Source organism: Mobula birostris, chromosome 28, assembly GCF_030028105.1.
Source record: "Mobula birostris isolate sMobBir1 chromosome 28, sMobBir1.hap1, whole genome shotgun sequence".
Lineage (NCBI taxonomy): Eukaryota > Metazoa > Chordata > Chondrichthyes > Myliobatiformes > Myliobatidae > Mobula > Mobula birostris.
The window spans coordinates 9,920,368-9,947,927 of NC_092397.1; the positions used below are offsets into that span (position 1 = coordinate 9,920,368).

Below are 27,560 nucleotides of genomic sequence, written 5' to 3' on the forward strand. Positions count from 1 at the left end.
TTTGGACCCATATAGAAGAGAAAAGAAAACATCCTATCACATGCAGTGGCATGGTAGTGTAGTGGTTAGCACAACGCTTCATGGTACCAGTGGCCTGGGTTCAATTCCCGCCAATGTCTGTAAAGGGTTTGCACTTTCTTCCCCGTGACCGCGTGGGTTACCCATGGGTGCTCTGGCTCCGTGGTGAGGTTTGAAGGGCGGAAAGGTCTATTCCGCGCTGTCTGCCAATAAGTAATTTAAAACATCTATTCAGTAAGATCATGACTGGTCTTTTATGCCATTGACACTTTCCTGCCTCGATTCCAAAGATCTATTGAGCTCAATCTTGAATACTATTAAAACACCAGTATCCCAGGATCGATTCTGCCACTGTGGGGAATTTACATGTTCTCCCACTGACCGCCTGTGTTTCTTCAGGGTGCCCCAGTTCCCCCACATTGCAAAGATGCATGGATGAATAGGTTAGTTGGTCAATAGGTGTAATTAAGTGGCTTGGGTTCGTTGGGCCAGAAGGACCTGTTCAAAGATTCAAAGCACATTTGTTATCAAAGGACGCAATAAATTATACACCTTGAAATTAATCTGCTTACGGGCAGCCACAGAGCAAGAAACCCGAATAACCCAATTAAAAAGTTTAATAAAAAATCTAAAAGATAGATAGAGTTAGAGAGAGAGAGAGAGAGAGAGAGAGAGAGAGAGAGAGAGAGAGAAAGAAAGAAAACACACACACATCGTGCAAACAGCAGAAGCAAGCCAACAGCATCCTGAACAGACTGAGTCACAGATGTGCTGGGTCTCTCAATAAAATAAAAAATATTCTCAGATACCTAGGGGTCCCACATCCTCTTGGGTAGACAATTCTAAAGATCTGCTAGCATCTAAGTGAAGGATTTCAGTCCTGGTGGCTAATTCCCTTACTGTGAGGCTGACTTTAGACGCTACAGTTTGAAGAAATGTCATTCCTGCGCCCATTTTGGTTTCAATGAAGCTTCCTCAAATTCTTCTCCTGGACAAGAACGTCGCAGTAGCACAAACACGAGAAGATCTGCGGATGTTGGGAACCCAAAGCAATGCTGGGGAAGCTCAGCAAGCCAGGCAGCAACTACAGAAAAGAGTTAACAGCTGACATTTTGGGCTGAGTGTCCTGATGAAGGGTCTCAGCCCGAAACGTTGGCTGTTCACAATTCTCCATGAATGCTGCCCGGCCTGCTGTGTGTGTGCTGCAAATAGCAATGGCAGTCCACTGCACTTCATGCACAGGGAACCCATCCCTGCAGCTAAGTGCCTAATTGCTGCGTGCTGTTACCGTGACTGCTGACTCTGCTCTGCCTGACTTCCAGCCTCCTGGCTCTCCTCTGCTACCACGGAGATGTGTGGCGTTGGGGGCGACGGCGGTGGAGGTGGTTTTAATTTCCTCTCCTCCTCCTCCTGCTTACGGCGGATCTCTTGCTGTTCCAGCTGTAACAGAAGAGAGAATTGGCATCGGGTTTAATATCACCAGCACATGCTGTGAGATTTGTAGACTTTGCAGCAGCTGTACAATGCAATACATGATAATAGAGAAAAACTATGAATTACAGTAAATATATATATAAACCAGTCAAATAAGCAGTTCAAAAATAATGGGAAAAAAAGTAGTGAGGTGGTGTTCATGGGTTCATTGTCCATTCAGAAATCAGATGGCAGAGGGGAAGAAGCTGTTCTTGTATCATTGAGTCATTGAGTGTGTGTCTTCAGGCTCCTGTACCTCCTTCCCGATGGTAGCAGTGAGAAGAGGACACGTGCTGGGGGATGGGGGTCCTTAATCACGGATGCCGCCCTTTTTAAGCATCACTCTTTGAAACTGTCCTTCTATTCTGAGGCAGTGCCCTCTGGTCTTGGGACTCTCGAACTATAGGAAACTACACGTCCACTCTCTCGGCCTTTCAGTATTTAATAGGTTTCAGAATGAGAATCAGGTCTAATATCACCGGCACATGTTGTGAAATTTGCTGTCTTTGTAGCAGCAGTACAATGGAATACATGATAATAGAGGAAAAAAAACTGTCAATTACATTAAGAATACATGTAAAATAGTTAAATTAAAATAGAAATAAAAAAGTAGTGAGGTAGTGTTCATGGATTCAATGGCTATTCAGAAATCAGATTGCTATGATCTTGTAAACATCTCTCTAACCAGTGCAGCTCTTTGGCTGGCATTTATACTTTGATGTTGGCTTGTTTTGGCAGTCTCAGTGCGTTCATTTGGAAATTGCTTCTTGCCTACACACCATGTGTTCTGGGAGAGATAATCTGGGCAGAACTGGAAGTTGGTGATTTTAGTTGAGCCTCGGGCCGTCAGTCTGAACTGATCTGTCAAAAAATTTTAAAAAATCCAAGAAATTCCAGCCTCTTCTCACTGGAATTCGGCTGAATGAGGGGGGTGACCTCATTGAAGCCTATTGGATGTTGAAAGGCCTCGATAGAGTGGACGTGGAGAGGATGTTTCCCTGTGGTGGGGGAGTCTAAGACCAGAGGACACAGCCTTAGAATAGAGGGGCGCCCTTTTCGAACGGAGATGAGGAGGACTTTCTTTAGCCAGAGAGTGCTGAATCCGCAGAATTCGTTGCCACAGGTGGCTGTGGAGGCGAAGTTATTGGGTATATTTAAGGCAGAACTTGATAAATTCTTCATTACTCAGGGCATCAAATGTAATGGGGAGAAGTCAGGAGATTGGGATTGAGAGGGATGACGGGTCAACCATGATGAAATGGCGGAGCAGACTCAATGGGTCAAATGGCCTAATTCTGCTCCTATATTTTATGGTCTTGTAAGTCTTTAGACTTTAGATATTTGCAGGAGCAAACTAGTAAGAAAAGGACATGCATCATTAAAATGGCTCTGTTATCTATTTTTCTCTTTGTTACAAACAACTACCACAGTTACAAACACAAGAGATTCTGCAGATTTTGGTAACCTAGGCCGACACACACAAAATCTGGAGGAACTCTGCAGGTCGGGCAGCATCTATGGAGGGGAATAAACAGTGGACATTTTTGGGCTGAGACCCTGCATCGGGATTGGAAAAGGGGGAAGATGCCCGATTAAGAAGGTGGGAAGGAGGGGGAAGACGTACAAGGTGAAGCCTAGGTGAGGGGGAAGGTGGGAGGGTAGATGAAGTAAGAAGCTGGGAGGTGATAGGTGGAAGAGGTAAAGGCCAGAAGGAGGAATGACAGTGGAGCATGGAGGAAAGGGAGGAGAGTGGGGTACCAGAGGGAGGTGATGGGCAAATGAGAAGAGAAGGCATATGGGGAACTGACAAAGTGAGACAGGGAGAAGGGTGAAATTACTGGACGTTGGGGAAATCAATGTTCATGCCATCAGGTTGGAGGCTATCCCTATCCGGACAGAATATGAGGTCTTGCTCCCCAATCTCAGTGTCGTCTCAACGTGGCAACAGAGGGGGCCATGGACCGACATGGGAATGGTAGGTCGGACTGAAGTGGGTGGCCACAGGGAAATCCTGCCTTCACACGTGTACGACTGACAGTATTTCCTAAAGCAACAAAGTGCTGGAGGAACTCAGCAGGTCAAACAGCATCCATGGAAATGAACAAATAGTCGATGTTTCAGGCCGAGACCCTTCTTCAGGACTGAGATGCAAGAGGGAAGACACCAGAATAAAAAGGTGAAGGGAAGGAGAGTAGCTGGACAGGTGACAGGTGAAGCCAGGTGGGTGGGAAAGGTCAAGGGCCGGAGAAGAAGGAATCTGATAGAAGAGGGAAGTGGACCTTAGGATAAAGGGAAAGGGCGGGGGAACCCAGGGGAGGTGATAGCAGGTGAGGAGGTAAAAGGCCAGAGTGGGGAATAGAGGAAGAGGGGAAGGGGAAGTAGTTTTTTTTAAATCAGAAGGAGAAATCGTTATTCATGCCATCAGGTTGGAGGCTACCCAGACAGAATATAAGGTGTTGCTCCTCTAAATCTGTGATTTCCACTACAGAGGAACACAGCGGGTACCCAGGAGCACCTTCCACTGTATAAACACGTCACATGGAAGCATATAATCTTTTCTTTGTCGTCTCCAGGTTTATATTCTGGAACTCCTCACCAGAGGGGAACTATGGCGCACCAACAGAAACACTGCTGTAGTTCGGAGAGAAAGGTTATTACCTCCTCTCCCAACGCAATTAGAGATGAGGAATAAATTCCTGCTTTGCTACAGGAACCAAGTAAACAAACCTTCTCAACTTACACTCAGTGTCTACTTTATTAGGTTCTTCCTGTAACTAATAAACTGGCCACTGCGTGGATGTCTGTGGTCTTCTGCTGCTGTAACCCATCTACTTCAATGTGCTGTGCGTTCAGATGCACATTGGTGTTGTAACGGGTGGATATTTGAGTTACTGTCACCTTCCTGTCAGCTTGAACCAGTCCGGCCATTCTCCTCTGACCTCTCTCATTCACAAGGCATTTTCGCCCACAAAACTACCGCTGACTGGATGTGTTTTGTTTTTCGCACCGTTCTCTGTAAACTATAGAGGCTGTTGTGTGTGAAAATCCCAGGAGATCAGCCATCTCTGAGATACTGAAACCACCCAGTCTGGCACCAATAATTATTCCATGGTCAAAGTCACTTAGATCACATTTCTTCCCCTTTCTGCTGTTTGTTCTGAACAACTGAACCTCGTGACCATGTCCGCATGCTCTTATGGACTGAGTTGCTGCCACGTGATTGGCTGATTAGATATCTGCATTAACAAGCAGGTGTCCCTAATAAAGTGTCCGCAGAATGTATGCGACGTTGACCGTGTAATGATTGTTGGTGCCAGATGGGGTGATTTGAGTATTTCAGAAACTGCTGACCTCCTAGAATTTTCACACACAGCAGTCTCAAGAGTTTACAGAGAATGGTGCAGAAAACCATCCCGTGAGTGGTAGTTCTGTGGGCGATAAAGCCTTGTTAATGAGGTAGGTCAGAGGAGACTCCTACAAAATCCTACCTTGGCGCCTCACCGTGGCGTAGGAGTGACACTGGCCGAACATCAGCGAAGTACAGCGGAAATTCGTTCTCTGGCAGGTCCAACCTAGCCATGAAGGTGATGTTCCATCGGTATACTACTAGACTAGGTCTAATAGTAGGATCGTGGCTGGCTAAGTCAAGGAGGTGAGCATGCCTTCGCTACTTTGTAGGTTATGCCTCTTCAGGCAAGGGCTGCACCCAACGAGGACGCCCGCAGCAGGGCGTCTGATGGTGTCTGCGGCAGATGAATCCAAAAGGGTCAATTTAGACCACTTAGAAGAGTGGGCTGAAAGATGGCAGATGAAGTTGAATGCTGATAAATGTGAGGTGCTACGTTTTGGTAGGACTAATCAAAATAGGACATACATGGTAAATGGTAGGACATTGAAGGATGCAGTAAAACAGAAGGATCTAGGAATAATGGTGCATAGTTCCCTGAAGGTGGAATCTCATGTGGATAGGATGGTGAAGAAAGCTTTTGGTATGCTGGCCTTTATAAATCAGAGCAATGAGTATAGGAGTTGGGATGTAATGTTGAAATTGTACAAGGCATTGGTAAGGCCAAATTTGGAGTATTGTGTACAGTTCTGGTCACCGAATTATAGGAAAGATGTCAATAAAATTGAGGGAGTACAGAGGAGATTTACTAAAGTGTTACCTGGGTTTCATCTCCTAAGTTACAGAGAAAGGCTGAACAAGTTAGGTCTTCATTCTTTGGAGCGTAGAAGGTTGAGGGGGGACTTGATAGAGGTATTTAAAATTATGAGGGGGATTGATAGAGTTGACATGGATACGCTGTTTCCACTAAGAGTGGGGGAGATTCAAACAAGAGGACATGAGTTGAGAGTTAAAGGACAAAAGTTTAGGGGTAACATGAGGGGGAACTTCTTTACTCAGAGAGTGGTAGCTGTGTGGAACGAGCTTCCAGCAGAAGTGGTTGGGGCAGGTTCGATGTTGTCATTTAAAGTTAAATTGGATAGATATATGGACAGAAAAGGAATGGAGGGTTATGGGCTGAGTGCAGGTCAGTGGGACTAGTTGAGAGTGAGAGTTTGGCACGGACTAGAAGGGCCGAGATGGCCTGTTTCCATGCTGTAATTGTTATATGGTTATTTGGTACAGCCACCTTGGTGGCATGCGGAGGAACCAGAGTGCTGGTCAGTGGATGGCATCACTGGACTAGTTAGTTGTCACTGCAGGGGCAGCTTCCTTATCAGCTAAGTCTGTTCCACTCCTGTGTACCACTTAGCACCAGATCTGGAAGCCCAGAGAGACTGTACGGTGGAGACACGACCCCGTCTGTCTGATTACTGTGCAAGGCGTGAAAAACAGTCAACGTCGAAATCGATGGACAGCCGAAGAAGAGAGACAGAGGAGACTGGATCAAGATGACGGGAAGGCGACAGTAACTCAAATAACCACCCACTGAAACAGCATCTCTGAATGCACAAGGTCGAAACTTGAAGTGGATGGGCTACAGCAGAGAAAGTCCAGGGTAGATATGCCCAATACCAGAGGGCATGCTTTGAAGGTGAGAGGGGGCAGGTTCAAAGGGTAAGTTTTTTACTCAGAGAGTGATGGATGCCTGGAATGTGCTGGTATAGTGGTAGAGACAAATACATTCGAGGCTTTTGAGAGATGTTTGGATAGGTACATGGGTGTAAGGAAGATGGAGGGATATGGACATTGTGTAGGTGGGAGGGATGAGTGTTTGGGGGCTTTCTGATTTACTTTCGGCATAATACTGTGGGGTTCCTGTGCTGTACTGTTCTATGACCACAAACACAGAACTCTTTTTAGCCTCTTTATTAGGTACCTCCTGCACCCAGACTGGGCACCGAGTATGTGTTTAACAATGGCAGAAGTGGAAACAGCATTTCAAGTGAGGGTTGCTGGACAGACTTGAGAATTAACGGCCCCTTGTTTGAACTTCTTGTGCAAGTTAGCCAGTCTGGGCTGGGATAAAGAAAAGTGAGAAGGCTGGGAAAATAAGACATTGGCCTGGAAAATGAAAATATTAGCTCTTGCACCCGTTTATCTTGATAAACGTGTGAGAAACTGGGGAATGCAATCCACATTCTGACTAAGCAGAATCAGAACCAGGTTTAATACCACCGGTATGAGTCGTGAAATTTGTTAACTCTGCCGCAGCAGTGCACTGCGATACATGATAAATGGAGAAAACTGAAATTACAGGAAGTAGATATTTAATAGTTAAATTAAATAAGTAGTGCAAAAACAGAAATAAAAAAAAAAGTAGTGAGGTAGCGTTCACGGGTTCAACGTCCATTCAGAAATCAGATGGCAGAGGGGAAGAAGCTGTTCCTGAATCGTTGCGTGTGTGCCTTCAGGCTTCTGTGCCTCATTCCTGGTGGTAGCAATGAGAAGGTCCTGGGTGAGGATGGACGTTGCCTTGTTGAGGCTCCGCTCCTTGAAGATGTCCTGGATACTACGGAAGCTGGTACCCGTGATGGAGCTGACTAATGGCTGATTTGTATTTGTGCGTACGGGCTACACCACAGGCCTGATTTATACTTTTGCGTAGCCCTACGCCGTGGCGAGCATGCGTAGTTGTGTCTGCGTTGCTCTGCGATTCACCGCCAAAACGCTAGTTGGCGGTGGGGCTTCTATGCCACTGTGTTGAGTTTCTTCGTGAGAGACATGGATGAGGAAATGCATTCCAAACATTTTCGGATGTCGGCAGGTAGATTTCACGATTTGGTTCATCGTCACCAACCAGCTATTTCGCATCAGTGTACATGGTGGAGAAAAGCAACTGGAAATGCGTATGAGGAAATGCGATGCTACCAAGCAGACCAATCACAGTTGTTGCGATCTGCGTCGCTGCGGCACGTGTTTCATTTTTGTGGAGGTGCACGTCACCCTACGGCGTAGGGTACACGGTACCTACGGCGTACATTTGACGCACAGGTATAAATCAGCCTTTAGTTTACAACTCTCTGCAACTTATTTCAACCCCGTGCGGTACCTTCTCCCCGCCACCCCCCTTGCCCTATACCAGACGGTGATGCAGCCAGTCAGAATGCTCTCCAGGGCAGTTTGACACCATTCCCAAGTCCAGGGCGGAGCATGTGAAGACATGGGGTGGGGCGGGGGGTAGGTAGGGGGCTGGGTTACAACTTAGGAGAAGACTCTAAACTTACAAAGGAGGCTGCTAGGGCAAGCACAGGGGAAAATGTTCTGGTTGTGCAGATCGTGATCAGCTTATGCAACTGTGAAGCTTCCTTCCACGGAGAATGCTGAGAATTTAGAACCCATTCTCACACGCTCACACGGCGAAAGGGTGGAAAATACCTAAGCTCCATTCATGAGCACACACACAAAGGAGGAAGTTTAATGCCGAGAGGTGGAAAGAGACTGGTGCGGTCAATCAGCGCTGGAACAGAGCTGTGGTGCCAAATAGAGCCATTTGTAGCACGCAGCACTGCACTTACTGTTGTCAGTTTCTCCAGGGCCATGAACCGCTCATCCCAAGCCGCGGCTGCCTTCTCGAACCCTTCGTGCCGCTTGATGAGGTTCTCGGCGTCGTCTACGCTGCTTCCGACTTCCGCTGCTCTGACGTATGGCTCCTGACTCACCAGCCAGGCCTCTGCAACGGCTGCGTCTCGTCCGAACTGGAGCACTTCCATCACTGGGGAGGAGAGCAGGGAGAATGTATTACAAAGAGCGCACGACATGGGAACAGCACCAGAATATAAAAGCAAGCAATGAAATGCCGAGGCTTTACAAAGCGCCAGCGAGGCCTCACTCGGAGTATTGTGAGCACCTTTGGGCCCCTTATCTTAGAAAAGATGTGTCGACACTGAAGAGCGTTCACAGAAATGACTCCAGGATTGAATAGTTTGTCACATGAAGAGCCTCTGACAGCTCTGGGCTTGTATTCACTAGAATTCAGAAGAAAGAGGGGTGACCTCATTGAAACCTATCGAATTGTGAAAGGCCTCAATAGAGTGGATGTGGAGGGGATGATTCCTGTGGTGGGGGAGTTGAAGACCAGAGGACACAGCCTCAGAACAGAGGGGCGTCCTTTTAGAACGGAGACGAGCAGGAATTTCTTCAGCCAGAGTGGTGAATGTGGTGAATTCGTTGCCACAGGTAGCTGTGGAGGCCATCTTTATGTATATTTAGGGTAGAGACTGATAGATTCTTCATTGGTCAGGGCATGAAGGGATGCAGGGATACAGGGAGAGGTCAGTCATGATGAACAAACTCATTTGTAAGGCCAGTGATGTTGTGGGGATGGAACTGGACTCTCTCACGGTGGTGTCTGAAAAGAGGATGCTGTCCAAGTTGCATGCCATCTCGGTCAATGTCTCCCATCCACTACATAATGTACTGGTTGGGCACAGGAGTACATTCAGCCAGAGACTCATTCCTCCGAGGTGCAGCACAGAGCGTCATAGGAAGTCATTCCTGCCTGTGGCCATCAAACTTTACAACTCCTCCCTTGGAGGGACAGACACCCTGAGCCAGTAGGCTGGTCCTGGACTTATTTCATAATTTACTGGCATAATTTACATATTACTATTTGACTATTTATGGTTCTATTACTATTTATTATTTATGGTGCAACTGTAATGAAAACCAATTTCCCCCGGGATCAATAAAGTATGACTATGAAATGGTGGAGCAGACTCGATTGACCAAATATGGCCTAATTCTGATCCTATATTTCATTGTCTTATGGTTTAAGTAGGTTATAAGTCCTCTCGGGCATCCCTGTAGACCTGTGAAGGAAGAATTTCTTTAGCAAGAGGGTGGTGGATCTGTGGAATTCATTGCATAAATCCATTCATGTGTTTATGATGGACTTCCCTCCCACAATCACATTATTTTCTGCTATTAAGGAAGCTCCAGCTTTCAGAATCCGTAAGCATTTCAAGCAAGGTATACAGGGTGATAAGAGCTGGACAGAGACCTTTTCCCCCCAGGTGGAAATGGCTAATACCGGGGGGCATAATTTTAAGGTGTTGGGAGGAAAGCACATGGGGGGTGGGTGGGAGAGTGTCAGAGAGTTGGGGGTGGGTGGAACACCCTGCTAGGGGCAGATATCTTAGGGGTATTTAACAGACTCTTAGATAGGCACACGGATGAAAGAAAAATGGAGGGCTGTGTGAGGGGGAAGGGTTAGATTGATCATGGGAGTATTAGAATCAGAATTAGGCTTACTATCACCGGCATATGTCATGAAATTTGTTAACTTCGCAGCAGCAGTACAATGCAATACATAATACCAGAAAAAAAACATGCTTTACAGAAAGTATACAAAATAGTTTAATAAAATTAAATAAAATAGAAACAAAAATATAGTGAGGAAGTATTCATGGGTTCATACAGAAATCAGACAGCAGAGGGGAAGAAGCTGTTTCTGAATTATTGAGTGTGTGTCTTCAGGCTTCTGTACCTCTTTCCTGATGGTAGCAGTGAGAAGAGGGCATGTCCTGGGTGATAGGGGTCCTTAATGATGGACGCAGCATCATTAGTAGGCTAAAGGATCAGCACAGTGTTGTGAGCCGAAGGGTCTGTTAAATCCTTCAACAATGAATCGAAGTTTCTTTCTGTGAATTGTGGTATATGGGGCAGCGATTACCATTTATTTAGCATTTGGCTGTTTTTATACGAGGCCCAGTTGCTAGCTCGATGCTCAACCCAGCACAGGTGAAAAGGAGACGGCCGGATTCGAACCTGGAACCACTCGCCTCGAAGCCCACCGGCCGGCTTTCAATGATGAATACCACTCGCATATTTAAAGCCACCACTACCAGCCTAATGCTTACTGAGCCGGCAGTACCCCCCCAGGCTCTGCCCCCGTGCAAGTGAACCAGCCGCATCACCCATGACTGTTCCACAACCTTCTCCCCAAACGAGCGCAACTGGCCCGGCCTCCAAGCAGAATGCCGGTATTTTAGAAGTCACATTCTTGCTTGGTCAACTGCACGGCTGATATTATAAGTAATACCAGCAAGAAGGAGAGCCTGTCTGTCCCCGAGTCCGGGGGAGGCTCGGAAGAGCGACGCAGAAGATCGGAACAGTGGTCTGCCCGGCCTCGTTGATGCCCGAGCGACCTCTCTCTCCCTCACTAGCAAACGGGAGCCTGTCTGAGATACAGGCATGCTGGGTTAAAGATAGTTGTTTTTAATGGACTCTAGATCAAGGTCTCTTTTTTTTGGGGGGGGGGGGCTTTTGTTATTGCATGCATGACGGGGGGGTGATGTCGGAGCTCTTGCTGGTGCAAGTGGGGAGAGGGGGAGGGTCGATGCTTCTGCTGCTACTTGTGTGTGGGAAGGGGGAGCTTTGGGGTTCTGATGTTTCTGTCATACATTCATTCTTTGGGTTTCTTTCTGTTTTGTGGATGTCTGTGAAGAGTAAGAATTTCAGACTGTAAACACAAAATAATCTGTAGATGCTGGGGTCAAAGCAACACTCACAACACGCTGGAGGAACTCAGCAGGTCGGGCAGCATCTGTGGAAATGACCAGTCAACGTTTCCATGGATTCTGCCCGACCTGCTGAGTTCCTCCAGCGTGTTGTGAGTGAGAATTTCAGACTGCATACTGTATACATTCACTGATCTTAAAACTGAACCTTTGAACCATTTAATTTGCATGAAGCAGGGCTTCAGGGGTGATTGCCTTTTGGTTAATATCAGTGAAAACTGGGATCAGTGCAGGAATGGTGTGGTGGCGTAAAGCACTGAGTGAACCACACAACTAACCTAACTAGCATTTCATACATTACATTGGCTTCTAGTGACAAGGGAAGTTTTGTCGTCAGGAATTGCTGATTTTTCAATATTAGCAACACGCAACGCAGACGGCAAGGCGCGAAGGCCTGCTACTCTCTGGCGGAAGTTTTCACCGGTGTAGATGAACAATTCTCACCAAGCTGCAGCCAGTCTTCCTTCTCCTTCCATTTGTCATTGACTTCTTTCCTCCTTTCCTGGAGCTGCGATAACTTCTCCGCAATCTAACAGGAAAGTCCAAAGTAAATTTTTGAAAAGTTATTCAGCTGCATTGCGGCCCTTTGTGCTGCACCACCCAGCAATCCCCCGATCTCAACCCCAGCCGAATCACCAATTAACCAAAGACCCGTACTTTGGAATGGGGGAGGAAACCGGATCACCCGGGAGAAACATAACAAGGAAATTCACAGCATAACAAGGAAATACTATAGAAAAACTGCACGGAAAAGACTGCCAACTAGTGTGAAAAAGACAATCTGTGCAAATACAAGAAGAATAAATTAAGTTAATAAATAATACTGAGAAGATAAAGTAAAAACTTCTAGATCCCGTATTGGATCCATGCATTTTTAGACTTATGAGAGTTTTTCCTCTCGTTAAATAGACGAAAAAGCCTTCTTGCTTCAGGGAGGCAAACATGCTTATAATGTAATCACCAGTAAAAGGTTATTGAAGTAAACAGTATACCATCGGAAAGCTACACACACAAAATGCTGGGGGGACCCAGCAGGGCAGGTAGCATCTGTGGAAATGAATGAACAGTCGACATTTTGGGCTGAGACCCTTCTTCGGGACTGGGAAGGAAGAGGAGAGGTCAGAGTAAGGTGGTGGAAGGGAGGGGAGGATGTACAAGGTGGCAGGTGACAGGGGAAACCAGGAGGGGGTGAGGGGTGAAGTAAAGAGATGGAAAGTTGCAGGCGCGCACACACACACACACACAAAATGCTGGAGGAACTCAGCAGGCCAGGCAGCACCTATGGAAAAGAGTACAGTCGTAAACACAAAATAATCTGCAGATGCTGGGGTCAAAGCATGAGGAGCAACACCTCATATACCGTCTAGGTAGTCTCCAGCCCCTTGGTATGAACATAGAATTCTCCAACTTCCGGTAATTCCCACCTCCTCCCTTCCCCTATCCCTATGTCACTCTGCCCCCTCCTCCAGCTGCCTATCACCTCCCTCTTGGTTCCGCCTCCTTCTACACAAAATAATCTGCAGGTGCTGGGGTCAAAGCAACACTCACAACACGCTGGAGGAACTCAGCAGGTCGGGCAGCATCTGTGGAAAAGATCGGTCGACGTTTCCGGCCGGAACCCTTCGTCAGGATGCACAAACGTCGACTGATCTTCTCCACAGATGCTGCCCGACCTGCTGATTTCCTCCAGCGTGTAGTGAGTGTTGCTCCGCCTCCTTCTACTACCCATTGTGTTTTCTCCTATTCGTTCCTCACCTTTCCTGCCTATCACCTCCCTGCCTCCCTTCCCACATCCCTTTATCTTTCCCCTTATTGGTTTTTCACCTGGAACCTCCTAGCCTTCTCCTTCCCCCTACAGTCCTGGCGAAGGGTTCCGGCCCGAAACGTCGACCAATCTTTTCCATGGATGCTGCCCGACCTGCTGAGTTCCTCCAAAGAGTACAGTCGATGTTTCGGGCTGAGACCCAAGAGATAAAGGGCTGAAAAAGAGGGGAATCTGATAGGAGAGGACAGGAGGCCATGGAAGAATGGGAAGGGGGAGGAGCACCAGAGGGAGGTGATGGGCAGGGAAGGGAAATGGGAATGGGGAACGGTGAAGGAGGGAAAGTGGGTACTGTGAGAGTTGGTGGGTTTATAAAAGATATCAGTCATTGAGATGGAGACAGAGAGATCGAGAAAGGGGAGGGGAGGTATAGGGAATGGACCATGTGAATTTGAGAGCAGGGTGGAAGCGGGAGGCAAAGCTGATGAAATCGATGAGCTCAGCACGGGTACAGGAAGCAGCAGCGATGCACTTGTCGATGGAGCGTAGGATGAGTTGGGGAGCGATGCCGGTGTAGGCTTGGAACGGTACCATCACAGACACCGATTAGTATTACTGTACTAATAGCAGGCATTTGGAATCAGGGCAGCCAGTTAAAACAGGGTCATTCTCAGGTGAATAATTAGACTCGCAGAAATGTACGAAGGATGATCCTACCTCATCCGAAGCGTAGTGGTTCTTGGCTAGAAGGGCATTGCCCATCTCAATGCTTGCAGTAAAGCTGTCATCCCGGGCATCGATTTCTGACTTGATCCCCTGATGGTTCTTTATGGTCAGGTCCGCAGAAGAGACGTCCCTGCAAGGGGAGAGTGTAGAGATTCAGCGGTGGCCCAGAGAATGAAAGCGTTGCGCCCGGCTGTTTCGCACAGACCAGAGCCAGAGATGCTCGAACCTTTAACAAAGGATCGCCAGGGAAGAGGCTACGCACGCCAGGACCACTAGACTCCAAAATAGTTACGACTCGTCAGGCTGATCAATACCTTCACCCATTAACCCACCGCATGCATCACCCACCCCTCTCCACACACCCTCATCCCCCTCCCTCTTGCTGCCATTTACGCTTTACACCTCACACCTACACTGACACACTCACTATCCTACAGTTTGCACATGTGCCTTGCTGCTACCTAGAAGAGTTCCTCTTGCCAAGAGTCACCTTGTCACTTTACCAGTTCCTGTCAAGAGCCTCCCTACCGTCCATCGGGGACATTTATCAGGAGTCCTACACACACAGGGCCCTCACTATTATCAAGGATCCCACCCAGCCATCCATAAGATGTCAGAGCAGAATTAGGCCATTCGGCCCATCGAGCTTGTTCTGCCATTCAATCATGGCTGATCCTTTTCTCCCCTCCCTAGCCTTCTCCCTGTAACTTTTGATGTCATGTCCAATCAAGAACCGATCAAGCTCTGCCTTAAATGCACCTGATGACCTGGCCCCCATAGCTGCCTGTGGTAATAACTTCCACAAATTCACCACCCTCCGGCTAAGGAAATTTCTCCGCATCTCCGTTTTAAACGGATGCCTCTCTGTCCTGAGGCTGTGCCCTCTTGTCCAAGAAACATCCTTTCCACATCTACTCTACTCTGTCTTTTAACATTCGAAAGGATTCAATGAGATCCCTCTCATCCTTCTAAATTCCAGCGAGTACAGACCCAGAGCCATCAAACGTTGCTCTCATTTCCAGAATCACCCTTGTGAAACTCCTCTGAACCCTTTCCAATGCCAACACATCTTTTCTTAAGAGATGAGGAGCCCAAAACTGTTCACAATACTCAAGGCGAGGCCACACCAGTTCCTTATAAAGCCTCAGCATCACATCTTGCTCTTGTATTCAAGACCTCCTGAAAAGAATGCTAACATTGCATTTGTCTTCTTCACCACCGACTCCACCTGCAAGTTAACCTTCAGGTTGTTCTGCACTAGGCCTCCCAAGTCCCTTTGCATCTCAGATTTTTGGATTCTCTCCGTTTAGAAAATAGTCCGCACATTTATTTCTACTACCAAAGTGCATGACCATGCATTTTCCAACTTTGTATTTCATTTGCCACTTTCTTGCCTATTCTCTTCATCTAAGTCCTTCTGCATCCTACCTGTTTCCTCAACACGACCTGCCCCCTCTGCCAATCTTCGTATCATCTGCAAACCTGGCAACAAAGCTATCTATTCCATCATCTAAATCATTGATATACAGCACAAAAAGAAGGGATACTATTTGTGTTGAGTCTGTACATTGTCCCTGTGGCCTTGTGGATTTCAGCTCGTGCTTCGGTTTCCCCCGTGACCTTCAGGCTAGCAGAGGGAAGGAGCGCCTTACGCCTCCTTTGGTAGGGACGTCGACTCCATGAAGTCAAAAACGACAGTTATGCTTTAACATACACTGAGCATGGCTCCCCCAGGCCCCGCAATCTTATCCAAGAGCCAAGTCCGCACAACTTGAGCTGTCTCTCGACACCCACAATCCCGTCTGGGGATGCAGGTAGGAGGTACCTGTATGAGCTGCTGCTCCATACCGTCCACTTCCTTGCCCTTGTCCACCATCCCGACATGCCATAGCAATCAGTCTTTCCACCTGGAGGTGAGGGAGGTCCCCAATGGAAGCCCCTTTCCGAGGGAGTTCTTCCCATGTACCTTGGGGATCTGGGGTGGAGGCTGCTGCATAGGGCAGTGCCCTGCACTAAGTTCTTTAGCTTGTACACGGATCTCCCAGACGCATGTCACTTCTGCGGGCTGGAGGAGACCGTGTACCATAGGTACATGGAGTGTGTGAGGCTGCAGCCCCTTTTTGCATACCTGCGTGGGCTGCTTCTCGTTTTCTGGTTACACTTTAGCCACACTTCTACACGGTCATCCAGTAAGGAGGGGGGCATGGAGGGATGAGGACGTCCTTGTCAACTTGCTCCTGGGGCTGGCGAAAACAGCCATCCGTGGGTCTTGGAAACGAGTGGTGGGAGGATCTCCCCAGGCAGACTGCCTGGCAATGTTTAGGGGGTATATTCATGCCTGGGTAAATATTGAGAAGGGACACGCGCAGTCCACGGCAACCACAGAGGCGTTCCGGGACTGTTGGCTCCGCGGGGGGTATTGCAATCATTGACAGAGATGGAAACATTTTAGTTTAATGTGTATTGTCTATTTGTAGTGAAGTAATAGTGTTAGTCACTGGTTTGTATATATTGTAGCACTAAGTTTATAATAAAGATATTTGGATATTAAAAAAAAATAGAAGAAATGGTCCAATGCCCACCCCCGCTCCAAGGACGAGATTTGAAATACCTTGGTTTCTCCTGAGCGTCCATTTGCCTGGTGACATCATCCATCCAGAGCATCAGGGCTCGGACCAGGTTGAAGAAGCGGAACTTCTCCACCGAGTCCGACAGCATCTGCTTGCGCCCCTTGCTGGCGTTGAGGAGGGCATTCCAGGCGTCCACGACGTTATCCTCGTGCCGCTGGATGTCCTCTGCCTTCTCGCCGGCGTACGCCGACCGCAAATGACAAGCGTCGTCCTGTACCTGCTTCACCTGTGTTGCCACAAGGGAAAACATCGGGTGGTCAGCAGCACAATTAACAAACGAAGATAACACTCAGTGGCCGCTCTTACTAGGTACGGGTGTGGTCTTCTGCTGCTGTAGACCGCTCCTTCAAGATTCAACATATACGTTCACAGATACTCTTCTGCACATCACTGTTGTAACACGTAGTTATCTGAGTTACTGTCGCCTTCCTGTCAGCTTGAACCAATCTGGCCATTCTCCTCTGACCTCTCTCATTAACACACAACTGTTGCTCACCTGATATATTTTGTTTTGTTTTCACACCATTCTCCGTAAACTCTAGAGACTGTTGTGTGTGAAAATCCCGGGAGATCAGCAGTTTCTGAGATACTCAAACCACCCCGTCTGGCACCCACAACCATTCCACCGTCAAAGTCAGTTAGGTCACATTCTTTTCCCATTCTGATGTTTGGACTGAACAACAGCTTGACCATGACTACATGCATTTATGCCCTGAGCTGCTGCCATATTGACCGGCTGATTGGATATCTGCATTAACGAACAGGCGTACCTAACAGAGCAGCCACTGAGTGTATAGCACTACAACTTCTTTAAAGGGCCAGCCTTCAAGATATTTTCAAAGGCATATCTCAACATCAAAACACAATGAGAACAATGTTCTCCTTGAAATAAAGGTTAATAGACCTTGAAGCAACAGACACAAAATGCTGGAGGGATTCAGCAAGTCAGGCAGCATCTATAGAGGGAGAATAAACAGTGGATGTTTCGGGCTCAGTATTTAATTATTATTTTCTTCTTCTATATTATGTATTGCATTGAATTGCTGCTGCTATGTTAACAAATTTCACGGCACATGCCGTTGATAGTAAAACTGGGGGGGGGGGGGGGGGGTTCTGATTCTGACTGACTAGGTCTGATGAGATCAGGAGATCCTAAAAGAGTTGGACTAGGTCATTCTGGGTTTAGAAAGGATAAACAGAGGGCAGCTCGTCCCAACCGCAGTTTCTTCAAGGATCAGGAGACCACGAATGAAAAGAGAATGTAAAACTGTACAGGGAGTTGCAAAGTAGAATGAGGAAGCGGGTGGCTACGATCTGGAAAACCTTGCCCGTAAAAGATGATGGTGACAGAGGGGGTCTGCCACAGGTAATTTCTTCTTTCTCCCCCACCTCAGCCCCACCACTAGTAGCCCTGTAACTCTCATTACCCTGTGGGCAGTGCTGTCGTTACGTTTATCAGGTGCACGTGCAGTATGGATGCTCTTGTTCGTACTTGCGTACTCCGGGACCGTGGCAAGCTTGGTTGCATCCTGTTTCAGGGAGGGGACCCGACTGATGGGCGGGGTGTCGTTAAAAAAAAAAAATAGAGATGTCAGTTTACGCGGGCACGTAATCCGTGCTGGCTCAGCGGACGAGCGCCGGACCCAGAAAAGTGACCCGATTTGGTCGCGCAATGTCACTGTGATCTTATTGTGCTGCGCAGTGTGCACCTTCGCACTGAATATCCCATGGTGGCTTGCCGTTTGATCTTTAAAGTCCGCACCTTCACAAGGGCACTCGGCCCTCTCCAAAACCCAACGGCGTGACAACGTTGAAAGAAGCTGATTGGGGTTTTCAAAATATAGTTGGGCAGAGAACTGAAGGAAATAACCAAAAGAACCCCTGGGGGAAGAGTGAGATATTATGCCTGCTGGGATTCTTTGACAAGGAACTGGCTTAAACTGAGTGCCCTTCTTCTCTGTCATAGTTCTCTGAATCCAAAATCTTAGAAGTAACAGCTCTGTCTTCTTCCTTTTGTACCCAAAGGTATCAAGAGCTCAGAATGGCCTAAGAAAGGAATGTGTTGGCATTAGAGTGGGTCCAGAAGTTCATGAGAATGATCCCAGGAATGAGAGGGTTAATGTATGAGGAGCATTTGGCGGCTTGGGGCCCGTACTCGCTGTAGTTTAGAAGAATGAGGGGGAATCTCATTGAAACCTATTGAAAGGCTCAGATGAGAGTGGAAGTGGAGAGGATGTTTTCTACAGGGCGGGAGTCTAGGACCAGAGGGCACAGCCTCAGAATAGAGGGGGCGTCCTTTTAGAACAGAGATGAGGGGGAATTTCTTTAGCCAGAGGGTGGTGAATCTATGGAATTCGTTGCCACAGGCGGTTGTGGAGGTCAAATCATTGGGTACATTTAAAACAGAGGTTGATAGGAATGTTAGTTAGCAAGGTTAGAGGGAGAAGGCGGGAGAATAGGGTTGAGAGGGATAATAAATCAGCCATGATGGAATGGCAGAACAAGCCTGATGGGCCAAATGGCTCTTATGTCTTAATGTCTAAATGCGTAGCAGTCAGATAGAAATGGACAGAAGCAGGTCTGGAGGGAGAACAACAAGGCACAGAGTAAACGAGGGAAGGAATATTTTCAACCCTGACCTGTGCGCTCAGCGCCTGAATGTCATGTTCGTACGTGGTGTGCATTCGGTGCATCCTCTCGACCGTGTTCAGATCCCGGCCCATTTCCTCGGGAAGCTGCTTCTCCTTCTCCTGGATGCGGTCAAGGGTCTCCCTGGCGTCGTGGTAGAAGCTGTGCAGCTCGTACGAGGCCGCCAGCATCTGGGTCCGGGTGTCGATGAGCTCCAGGAGGTCAGCCCAGGCTTCGTTCAGCCCGTCCTTCCACTCCGCAATGGTGGCGTTCTCCGAGTGGCCCAGGTCAATCTGCTCGTCGGCCATTCGATTCACCGAGTCCACGCGCTCCTGCCCGATGCTGCTGGTGTCGCGGGCAAACTCACGGAATTTATCCCGCAGCATCTAGACACAGGAGGAAAAGAATCAGTCTTGACCTGCATTTGCATAATAATGGCGAGGGGGATGGTATTACAAAAATAGATTACGGCAGTACATTCTGGCTGATGGAAATTTAAAACCTTTTCTGGGTTTTAAATCCCTGATTTATGGACATCCCATCCATATAAATTTTTAAAAAAGTTAAAGTCTGTCCGGAGTATTGAGGCCCATCAGGCCAGTGCTTGTGCCAGTTTCTATGGCGTGAAGCGACTGAGAGTACAAGACTCCTCCCCCACCCCCCCGCGGATAGGACGCCAGTCTACCGCAAGGTTAACCCCCAGCATTTGCCGGTACCCATTTTCAGCTGGGTGGACTGGAGCAGAGTGTGGTTAAGTGCCTTGCTCAATGACACAAGACGCTGCCTTGGCCGAGACTCGAACCCACGACCTTCAGATCGTGAGCCCAATGCCCTAACCATTTGGCCACGTGCCACACCATCTATATAAATAAGCTGCCATAAATATCGAATTCAAACCAAAACCAGCTTGAGAAAGATCTTGTTTATGTGTAACTCAAGGGATTCTGCAAATCTGCACACACACTAAATGCTGGAGGGACTCAACAGGCCAGGTAGCATCTATGGAAATGAATAAAGAGTTGACTTTTTGGGCCCAGACCCTTCTTCAGGACTGAAAAAGGGGTAAGATTCACCTATCACCTTCTTGATACCCTCCATGCCCTCCTCCCACCCTTTTTTAAAAAATTCTTTCCCCTTCCTTTCCAGTCCTGAAGATGGGACTCATCCTGAAACGTCGACTGCTTATTCATCTCTGTGGAAGCTGCCCGGCCTGCTGAGTTCCTCCAGCACTTTGTGCGTGTTGCTCTGGATTTCCAGCATTTGCAGACTTCCTCGTGTTTAGAATCTGCAGAGGATGGGAAATCCAGAGCAAGCTTTCATGTTTATGTCGGAGCTGCTTACATATCCTTGCAGTAATCAGACACCATTGTGTTTTATGATGGGAGGCCACTTGAGAGAATTTCTTTTATAAACTGACAAGCAATCGCTTATTGATAACTTGTGTAATGATACTCTACTGCTTATTGATAACTTGTGTAATGATACTCTACTGCATAATGTAACATCCTCTTGTACTACAAGCCCAGAGAAACCAGCCATTGTGCGAGGGACATCTTGATTCTGTACCATTGTAAAGCGGGCAGGGGAAAATAAATTTTTAAAAAGCATGCTAATTAGAACACCATCCATTACATTACTGCAGAGGGAAGGTTAGCCATACCAAGTGATTTTGTGTATTTTTATACTTATGAATATCTGTGAAAGTGGAACCCATTCGTAACTTGGGGAATGACCTGTACAGGTTAATTTTAATTCCCAATTTTAGTCTGATTTTCGACTATATCATACAGCTATATAACCCATGGGTTACAGAATATCCGGTTCAAAGACACAAGAGGAAATCTAGAGCAATACACACAATGACTTGTATTTTTTTTTTCTTTCTCCTGTGCATTAAGTGTTGGTCTACCTTTCTTTTCTTTAAATTGGGTTCTTTCAGGTTTCTTGCTTTGCGGCTCCCTGTGGGCAAGCAAATCTCACGGTTGTATAATTTATGCATTCTTTGGTAATGGAATCTTGATGTGCTGGAGGTTCAGGCAGCAATCAGGTGATGGGAATGAACAGTTGACGTTTCGGGCCCAGACCCTACATCAGGACTGTGAAGGGTCTTGGACTGAAAGGTCGGCTGTCTGATCAGCTGAGCTCCTCCAGCACATTGTATATTTCCAGTTCAAAGTCCAAGATAAATTTTATTATCAAAGTACATAGATGTCACCATATACAACCGTGAGATTCATCTTCTTGTGGGCAAACTCAACAAGTCTATGGAATAATAACTGCAACAGACACAATGAGAGACTGTCCAACTAGCACCAGAGTGCAGAAGGCAACAAACTCTGCAAATGCATAAATTAGAAATAATAACAATAAATAAATGAGCAATAAATACCGAGAACATGAGATGAAAGTTGCGTCCGCTGGTTGTTGGAACATTGCTGAGCTCATAAACGTGATGATGAGTAGCACCTTCTCAGAGTGGGTTCCTGATCTCTCCGATCCTTGGAGTGAGATTTCTTTTCTGCCCTCTATGATCTTAAATCCATGCCCCCCCACCCCAGTTATCACCCTGCCTGCCAAGTGATACCTCCTTCCTACTTAGCATACCTCAGCCTCCCGCAATTGTGTTCACCACAGACACTTCTGAAGGAAACGACCTACGTGCCCAATCTTTTACTGTAGTTACAATTCTCTCAGTGAAGTAAGGTCACAATACCCCCTGCACCTTGCTCTGTAGTCAGCTCTCTTCTGTAATATGCTGATAGGTATGAACTGATTAGCATTTTAACAATTGATCAGTAACCGAACCCATTTGTTTTAACGGTCTCCTGTTTTTTTTTGAGTGGAAATACCCAGCAACGCCAGGCAGAAATGCACGCCAAGGGCATTCTGTCATTTTCGCTCAGTGCACCGAGAGCAGGACCCCTTGTCTGTGTAATTATTTACTGGGATACAGTGCGGAATAGTGCCCTCTGGCCCTTCGAGTCCAGCAACCCCCAACTTAACCCTCGGCTAATTATGGGACAATTCACAATGACCAGCCGGCGCGTCACTGGACTGTGGGAGGAAACCCACACGGTCACGGGGAGAACGTACTAACTCCTTACAGGCAACAGTGGGAATTGAACTGGGTCGCTGGTACTGTGAAGCATTGTGCTAACCACGCTCCATTTTCCAAAGACGTACAGACGGGTCAGTGCGTGCAATTGGCTCCTTAGGCCGGAAGGGTCTGTTACTGTGCCGTATCTCTAATTAAAAACTAGACTAATATCCCGAGGCTTCTAATGTTGATCCAAGGACAGGAGTTGAAAATAGGAGGACAAAGCCACCAGTCACATTCGCAGTGAGCACAAAACCACCTGGTTGCAACAAAGAACTATTTTGTTCGTTAACGTTTTTTACTGGAGGAAATCCACAGTCTTTACCAGGTGACTCCACATGCATTAATGTGTTTGACCTCAGAAATGGTCCAACAAGCTCACGATGCGATTAGAGATGATCTTGCCAACAACACCAGCACCCTGGGTGTTATGTACGTATGGAGCAAGAACTACAACTGAGTAGTATAAATATTTTTTACTTGTTAGTAATAGTACACGCAGGGCAACTTACGGTGTGGACAAAAGACATGTGCCCTTGAAAGCCCGTGCCCAAGAGGGACTGCACGCAGGAGGCCAAATCGATTCACTGTGCAATCGATCGGCCACACGCGCGCTCGCCACATTCTCGCAATCCATCTGATTCGGTACACTGTCAATGGATGAGATGGCTTTGGGATGCAAGAACTCCAAACAGTGGAGTCAATCAGGAAGTAATCAGAGATCAGGACTTGCACCAACGGTTACTACCCCTCTTGAACAAAAGGGGATAACTACACTCATTTCTGTTGTTCCCCACAACCAATGCTCTCACTTTAAGGACTCTTTATCCTGCTATTTCATGCTCTCATTATTTATTACTATTTATTGATATTTGCATTTGCACAGTTTGCTGTTCACTGATCCTGTTTACAGTTACTATTCTATAGATTTGCTGAGTATGCCAGCAGGAAAAAGAACCTCAGGGTTGTACGTGGTGATGTGTATGTACTCCAATAACAAATTTTACTTTGAACTTTTGAGATATAAGGTGGGTGACTGAAAAAGGATTAAACAAATGCTCAGCCCCTTCAACTTGTACTCATCTCAATCTGTCAGTTACAAACGGAATGGATGGGATGGGAGGCGTTTAAAGAAGGCACTTCGTTACTTACGGTGACATGCTCGTAGTCCTGACCCAGCTCGTGGGAGCCTGCCACTATCTCCCGCTCGGCAATCCACTGCTCCAGGTCGTCCACCTCCCGCTTGAGCTGGCAGAGACGCAGGCGCTCCTGTAGCTTCTCCCTCCGCTCCTCCGCCAGGTCTTTCAGGCCGGCGTATAGCTTGTCCACCTGCGACTGCCTCAGGGTAATCCGGTCACTGCGCGGGTGAAAGTTCTCACGTAAGTCTGAAGCGCCAAATCCGCAATTACTGTACACCCGGGAGAACGTTCAGACCCATCTGTTTTGCTGCCATCCGTCATATTTTGTTTTAATTTATGTGCAGGTTACGGGTGCCTGCGAGACTGGAGTTTATAGCCTCTGTGGTGACGGTGGCGGTGAACAGTCGCTGTCAATGTGGTGTAAGTGCTCTCAAGATGCTATTGAGTCTCTATCTACTCTCTGACCCTCAGGGTTCTTCCGGGAGTCAGGAATTACGAGCAGTTTTAATTCTAATGATCGCTTCTTTTAACGTACAAACATACAAATACTAAGCAAGCTAAATAAAGAGCTGAGAGGCAAAGAATACAGAGACAAAAAGATAGAAAAGAATAAAAGATGGCGCCTTTGAAATAGCCTTCACTTCTATAATTGAGATAAGGAACTCCTTAAGATAGAAATAAGCTAGTTAATAGGCTATGTAATTAAACTAATTACATCATGTGGGTCCGGTGCTAATACTTCGCCAATGAAAAATGAGATTGGTGATAAACTGTTAGTTTAGCTGCCATACTGCTTTCTGCTGGTTGAGGATAAACCACCCATACACTGTGCAAAATACATAAAAACTACAAATCTAATAAAAAGAATTTATATTAAAAAAACAGTGGTTTCCAACAATGCTATTAGTGTGGCAGTGAAGAAACAGGAAGACATTTCCAGGTCAGGGTGGCGGAGGGAAATCTGTCATGTGGTGTTCCCATACAGGCACCTCTGTCTTTGAAGGTATAGAGGTCCTCGATCTGAGAGGTACAGGAAGGGTAGTCGGCAATGTTAGCCTTCATTTTGAGAGGACTAGAATATAAAAGCAAGAGGCTTTATAAGACAAGATGGCACTTGAAGTATTGTGAGCAGTCTTGAGCCTCTAAGAAAGGACGTGCTGGCATTGGAGAAGGTTCAGGGGTGATTTACGAGAATGATACTGGGACCGAAAGGGTTAATGTATGAGGAGCACTGATGGCTCTGGGCTTGTACTTGCTGGAGTTTAGAAGAATGAAGGGGGAATCTCATTTAAATCTATCATATATTGAAAGCCCTAGACAGAGTGGATGTGGAGAGAATGTTTCCTATAGTGGGGGACCAGAGGGCACAGCCTCAGAATAGAAGGATGTTCCTTTTGTATAGAGATGATGAGGAATTTCTTTCGCCAGAAGGTGGTGAACGTGTGGAATTAACTGCCACAGACGGCTGTGGAGGCCAAGTCATTTGGTATATTTAAAGTGCAGGTTTATGTATTCTTGATTAGCAAAGGTGTCAAGGTTATGGAGAAAAGGCAGGAGATGGGGCTGAGAGCGACAAATCAGTCATGATGAAATAATGGAGCAGACTCAATGGGCTGAATGGCCTATTTCTGCTCCTATGTTTGTGGTCTTATGGTCAAAGTAACTGCAGGGCATTTTGCTGATGGCAAACTCTGCAGACATGTTATAACAGTAAAGGTGGGTGATCGAATAAGATGATTAATAGGTCTGTTGTGATGACCTTTTAACCTTTTCTCTGAGATCAATCCAACCCTTTCCTCCTATACAGCCTTCCGTGCAATCACACCCCTAAACTGGACCTTGTAGAAGATGGAAGGGCTTTTGGTAGTCAGGAGCTAAATCACTTGCTACAGGTCACAAATCCTCCAAATTCTCTTGCAATCACAACACCTACATGGGTAGACCAGTTGCTTCTTTCAGTGGTGAATCCATTTGCCAATGGAGGACCCTGTACCGCTAAATGTTAAAGGGGTTAGACTCTTTCTCTCGGTAGAAATGGTTTTATGCAATCAATATCTGCTCTACATTTTGTGTTGTATGCAGGCGTGGACTGCTTCATTATCTATATCAAGTTCCACAGACTCTAATGAGTCAAACAGCTTTTCATACCAATTACAGGTAACAACTGGATTAAACCAAAGTAATTCCCAATCTGGAGTTCCCAGGGTCTTACCAAAACTACGCCCATATTCTATGGCCTTCATAAATCAAAGTATTGAGTGCAGGAGATGGGATGCTATGTTCAAGTTGTATAAGGCATTGGTGAGACCTAATTTGGAGTATTGTGTGCAGTTCTGGTCACCTACTGACAGGAAAGATGCGAATAAAGATGAAAGAGTACAGAGAAAATTTATAAGGATGTTGCCGGGTCTGGAGGACCTGAGTTATAAGGAAAGATTGAATAGGTTAGGAGTTTATTCCTTGGAACGTAGAAGATTGAGGAGAGATTTGATAGAGGTATACACAATTATGAGGGGTATAGATACAGTAAATGCACGCAGGCTTTTTCCACGGAGGTTGGGTGGGACTACAACCAGAGGTCATGGGTTAAGGGTGAAAGGTGAAAAGTATAAGGGGAACATCAGGGGAAACTTCTTCACTCAATGGGTTGTGAGAGTGTGGAACAAGCTGCCAGCGGAAGAGGTGCACACGAGCACAATTTCAACGTTTAAGAGAAGTTTGGCCAGGTACACAGATGGTTGGGGTATGGAGGGCAGTGGTCCCGTTGCTGGTCAATGGGAGTCGACAGCTTAAGTTGTTCGGTATGGACTAGATGGACTGAAGGGCTTATTTCTGTGCTGTCCTTCTCTATGACTCAATTATATGGGGTCAGCATTAATATTTCACCTTGACAAATGAGGTGATGAGCAGAAATCTCACACTTCCCAGTGTTACTGACGAAACTGGTATGAGGGCATTTGAATCAGCAGACGGGTGGAGGGAGTAACGATCCCCACTGGGAGCTAAGGGAAGAGGAGGGGAGGAGGAGGAGGAGGGGGGGAGGAGGAAGGGGGGAGGAGGGGGGAGGGGGGAGGAGGGAGGAGGGCCAAGAGGACGAGGGCGAAGAGGACATTTACATGTATTAGGAACTTGCCATGGTGTGTTGATGTGACATGCAACAAAAAACATTCAATAATTATAAAGAATTATATAAACATAATGCTAGAAGTACAGATATGGAATAAAATGTTCATAAAATGCCAGCATATATTTACAATGGAAAAAGCATTATAAAAATTGGTTTAATGTGTTTACAGCACAGTGACTGAGGTAAGATAGAGGGGGAAGAGGTTGGGGGTTTGAACGAGAATGGTTGATCAGATTAACTGCCAGGTGGAAGAAACTTCTAAGGTGGTGTGAAGTTTTTGGTGTTATAGCCCTATAGTGATTTCCAGAGGATTATATGATGCCCGTGATGCTGCTGTGAGCGAATTTTTCACTGCACCTGTGTACTTGCGCATATGACACTGAACTCAACTTTGGTAAGGAAATGCTGACGGGTATAGCCATCTCAGTCATCGAGACCCCAGCATTGAAAAGGGAGGAATCAGATATCAGTGTCCTCTCCTACAACAAAGCCCAACGATCCTGACGCAATAAAAGAGGAAGTCAATTTGGGGTAATACTTGGCAAAGTGATAGGACCCCCGGCAGCTGTGGCTCTGAAACGGAAACCTCACAACGCATTCCTGTACAGAGTTGGCACTGACCTCTCAGGGTGGCTGTTTGATACCAGGCTCCTGCTGAGGTTGGAGAGCTGGTGAATAGTTTGTGCGTAGTCCTCCAGTGACTGCTCCACCACCTGGTGCTTCTTCACCATTGCCATTGCACTCTGCTCGTCCTTTTCACACAAGAACTGCAGTTAAGACTGGAGAACAATTCACCAACAAACACGCCCCACCCAAACCGAATGCCGCCGCCTGCTATCCGCTATTGGGAATTAGCTGGGCAAACTGGCTACTGCAGGAGAGGGAAATTATAACACAACACCACCGTAATAAATGAGTTCGACACACAAGAGATTCCCAGATGCTGGAAGTCCACCTGGAATTCTGGAGGAACTCAGCAGTTCGGGCAGCATCA

General features: G+C 46.9%; 1 protein-coding gene across 5 annotated transcripts in view; it reads right to left on the reverse strand.

The window, feature by feature from the left end:
* The window catches only part of LOC140189258 (spectrin beta chain, non-erythrocytic 1-like), a 464,253-nt gene that overhangs the window by 20,541 nt on the left and 416,152 nt on the right, over positions 1–27,560 (reverse strand). For all 5 annotated transcript variants that reach the window (XM_072245944.1, XM_072245948.1, XM_072245947.1 and 2 more), the window contains 8 exons: positions 27,188–27,318; positions 23,453–23,657; positions 19,215–19,589; positions 16,557–16,801; positions 13,937–14,075; positions 11,902–11,986; positions 8,455–8,651; positions 1,307–1,458 (listed from right to left, as the gene is read on the reverse strand). In XM_072245944.1, the coding sequence (XP_072102045.1) occupies positions 1,307–1,458; positions 8,455–8,651; positions 11,902–11,986; positions 13,937–14,075; positions 16,557–16,801; positions 19,215–19,589; positions 23,453–23,657; positions 27,188–27,318 (1,529 nt within the window). The remainder of the gene's footprint in view (positions 1–1,306; positions 1,459–8,454; positions 8,652–11,901; positions 11,987–13,936; positions 14,076–16,556; positions 16,802–19,214; positions 19,590–23,452; positions 23,658–27,187; positions 27,319–27,560) is intronic.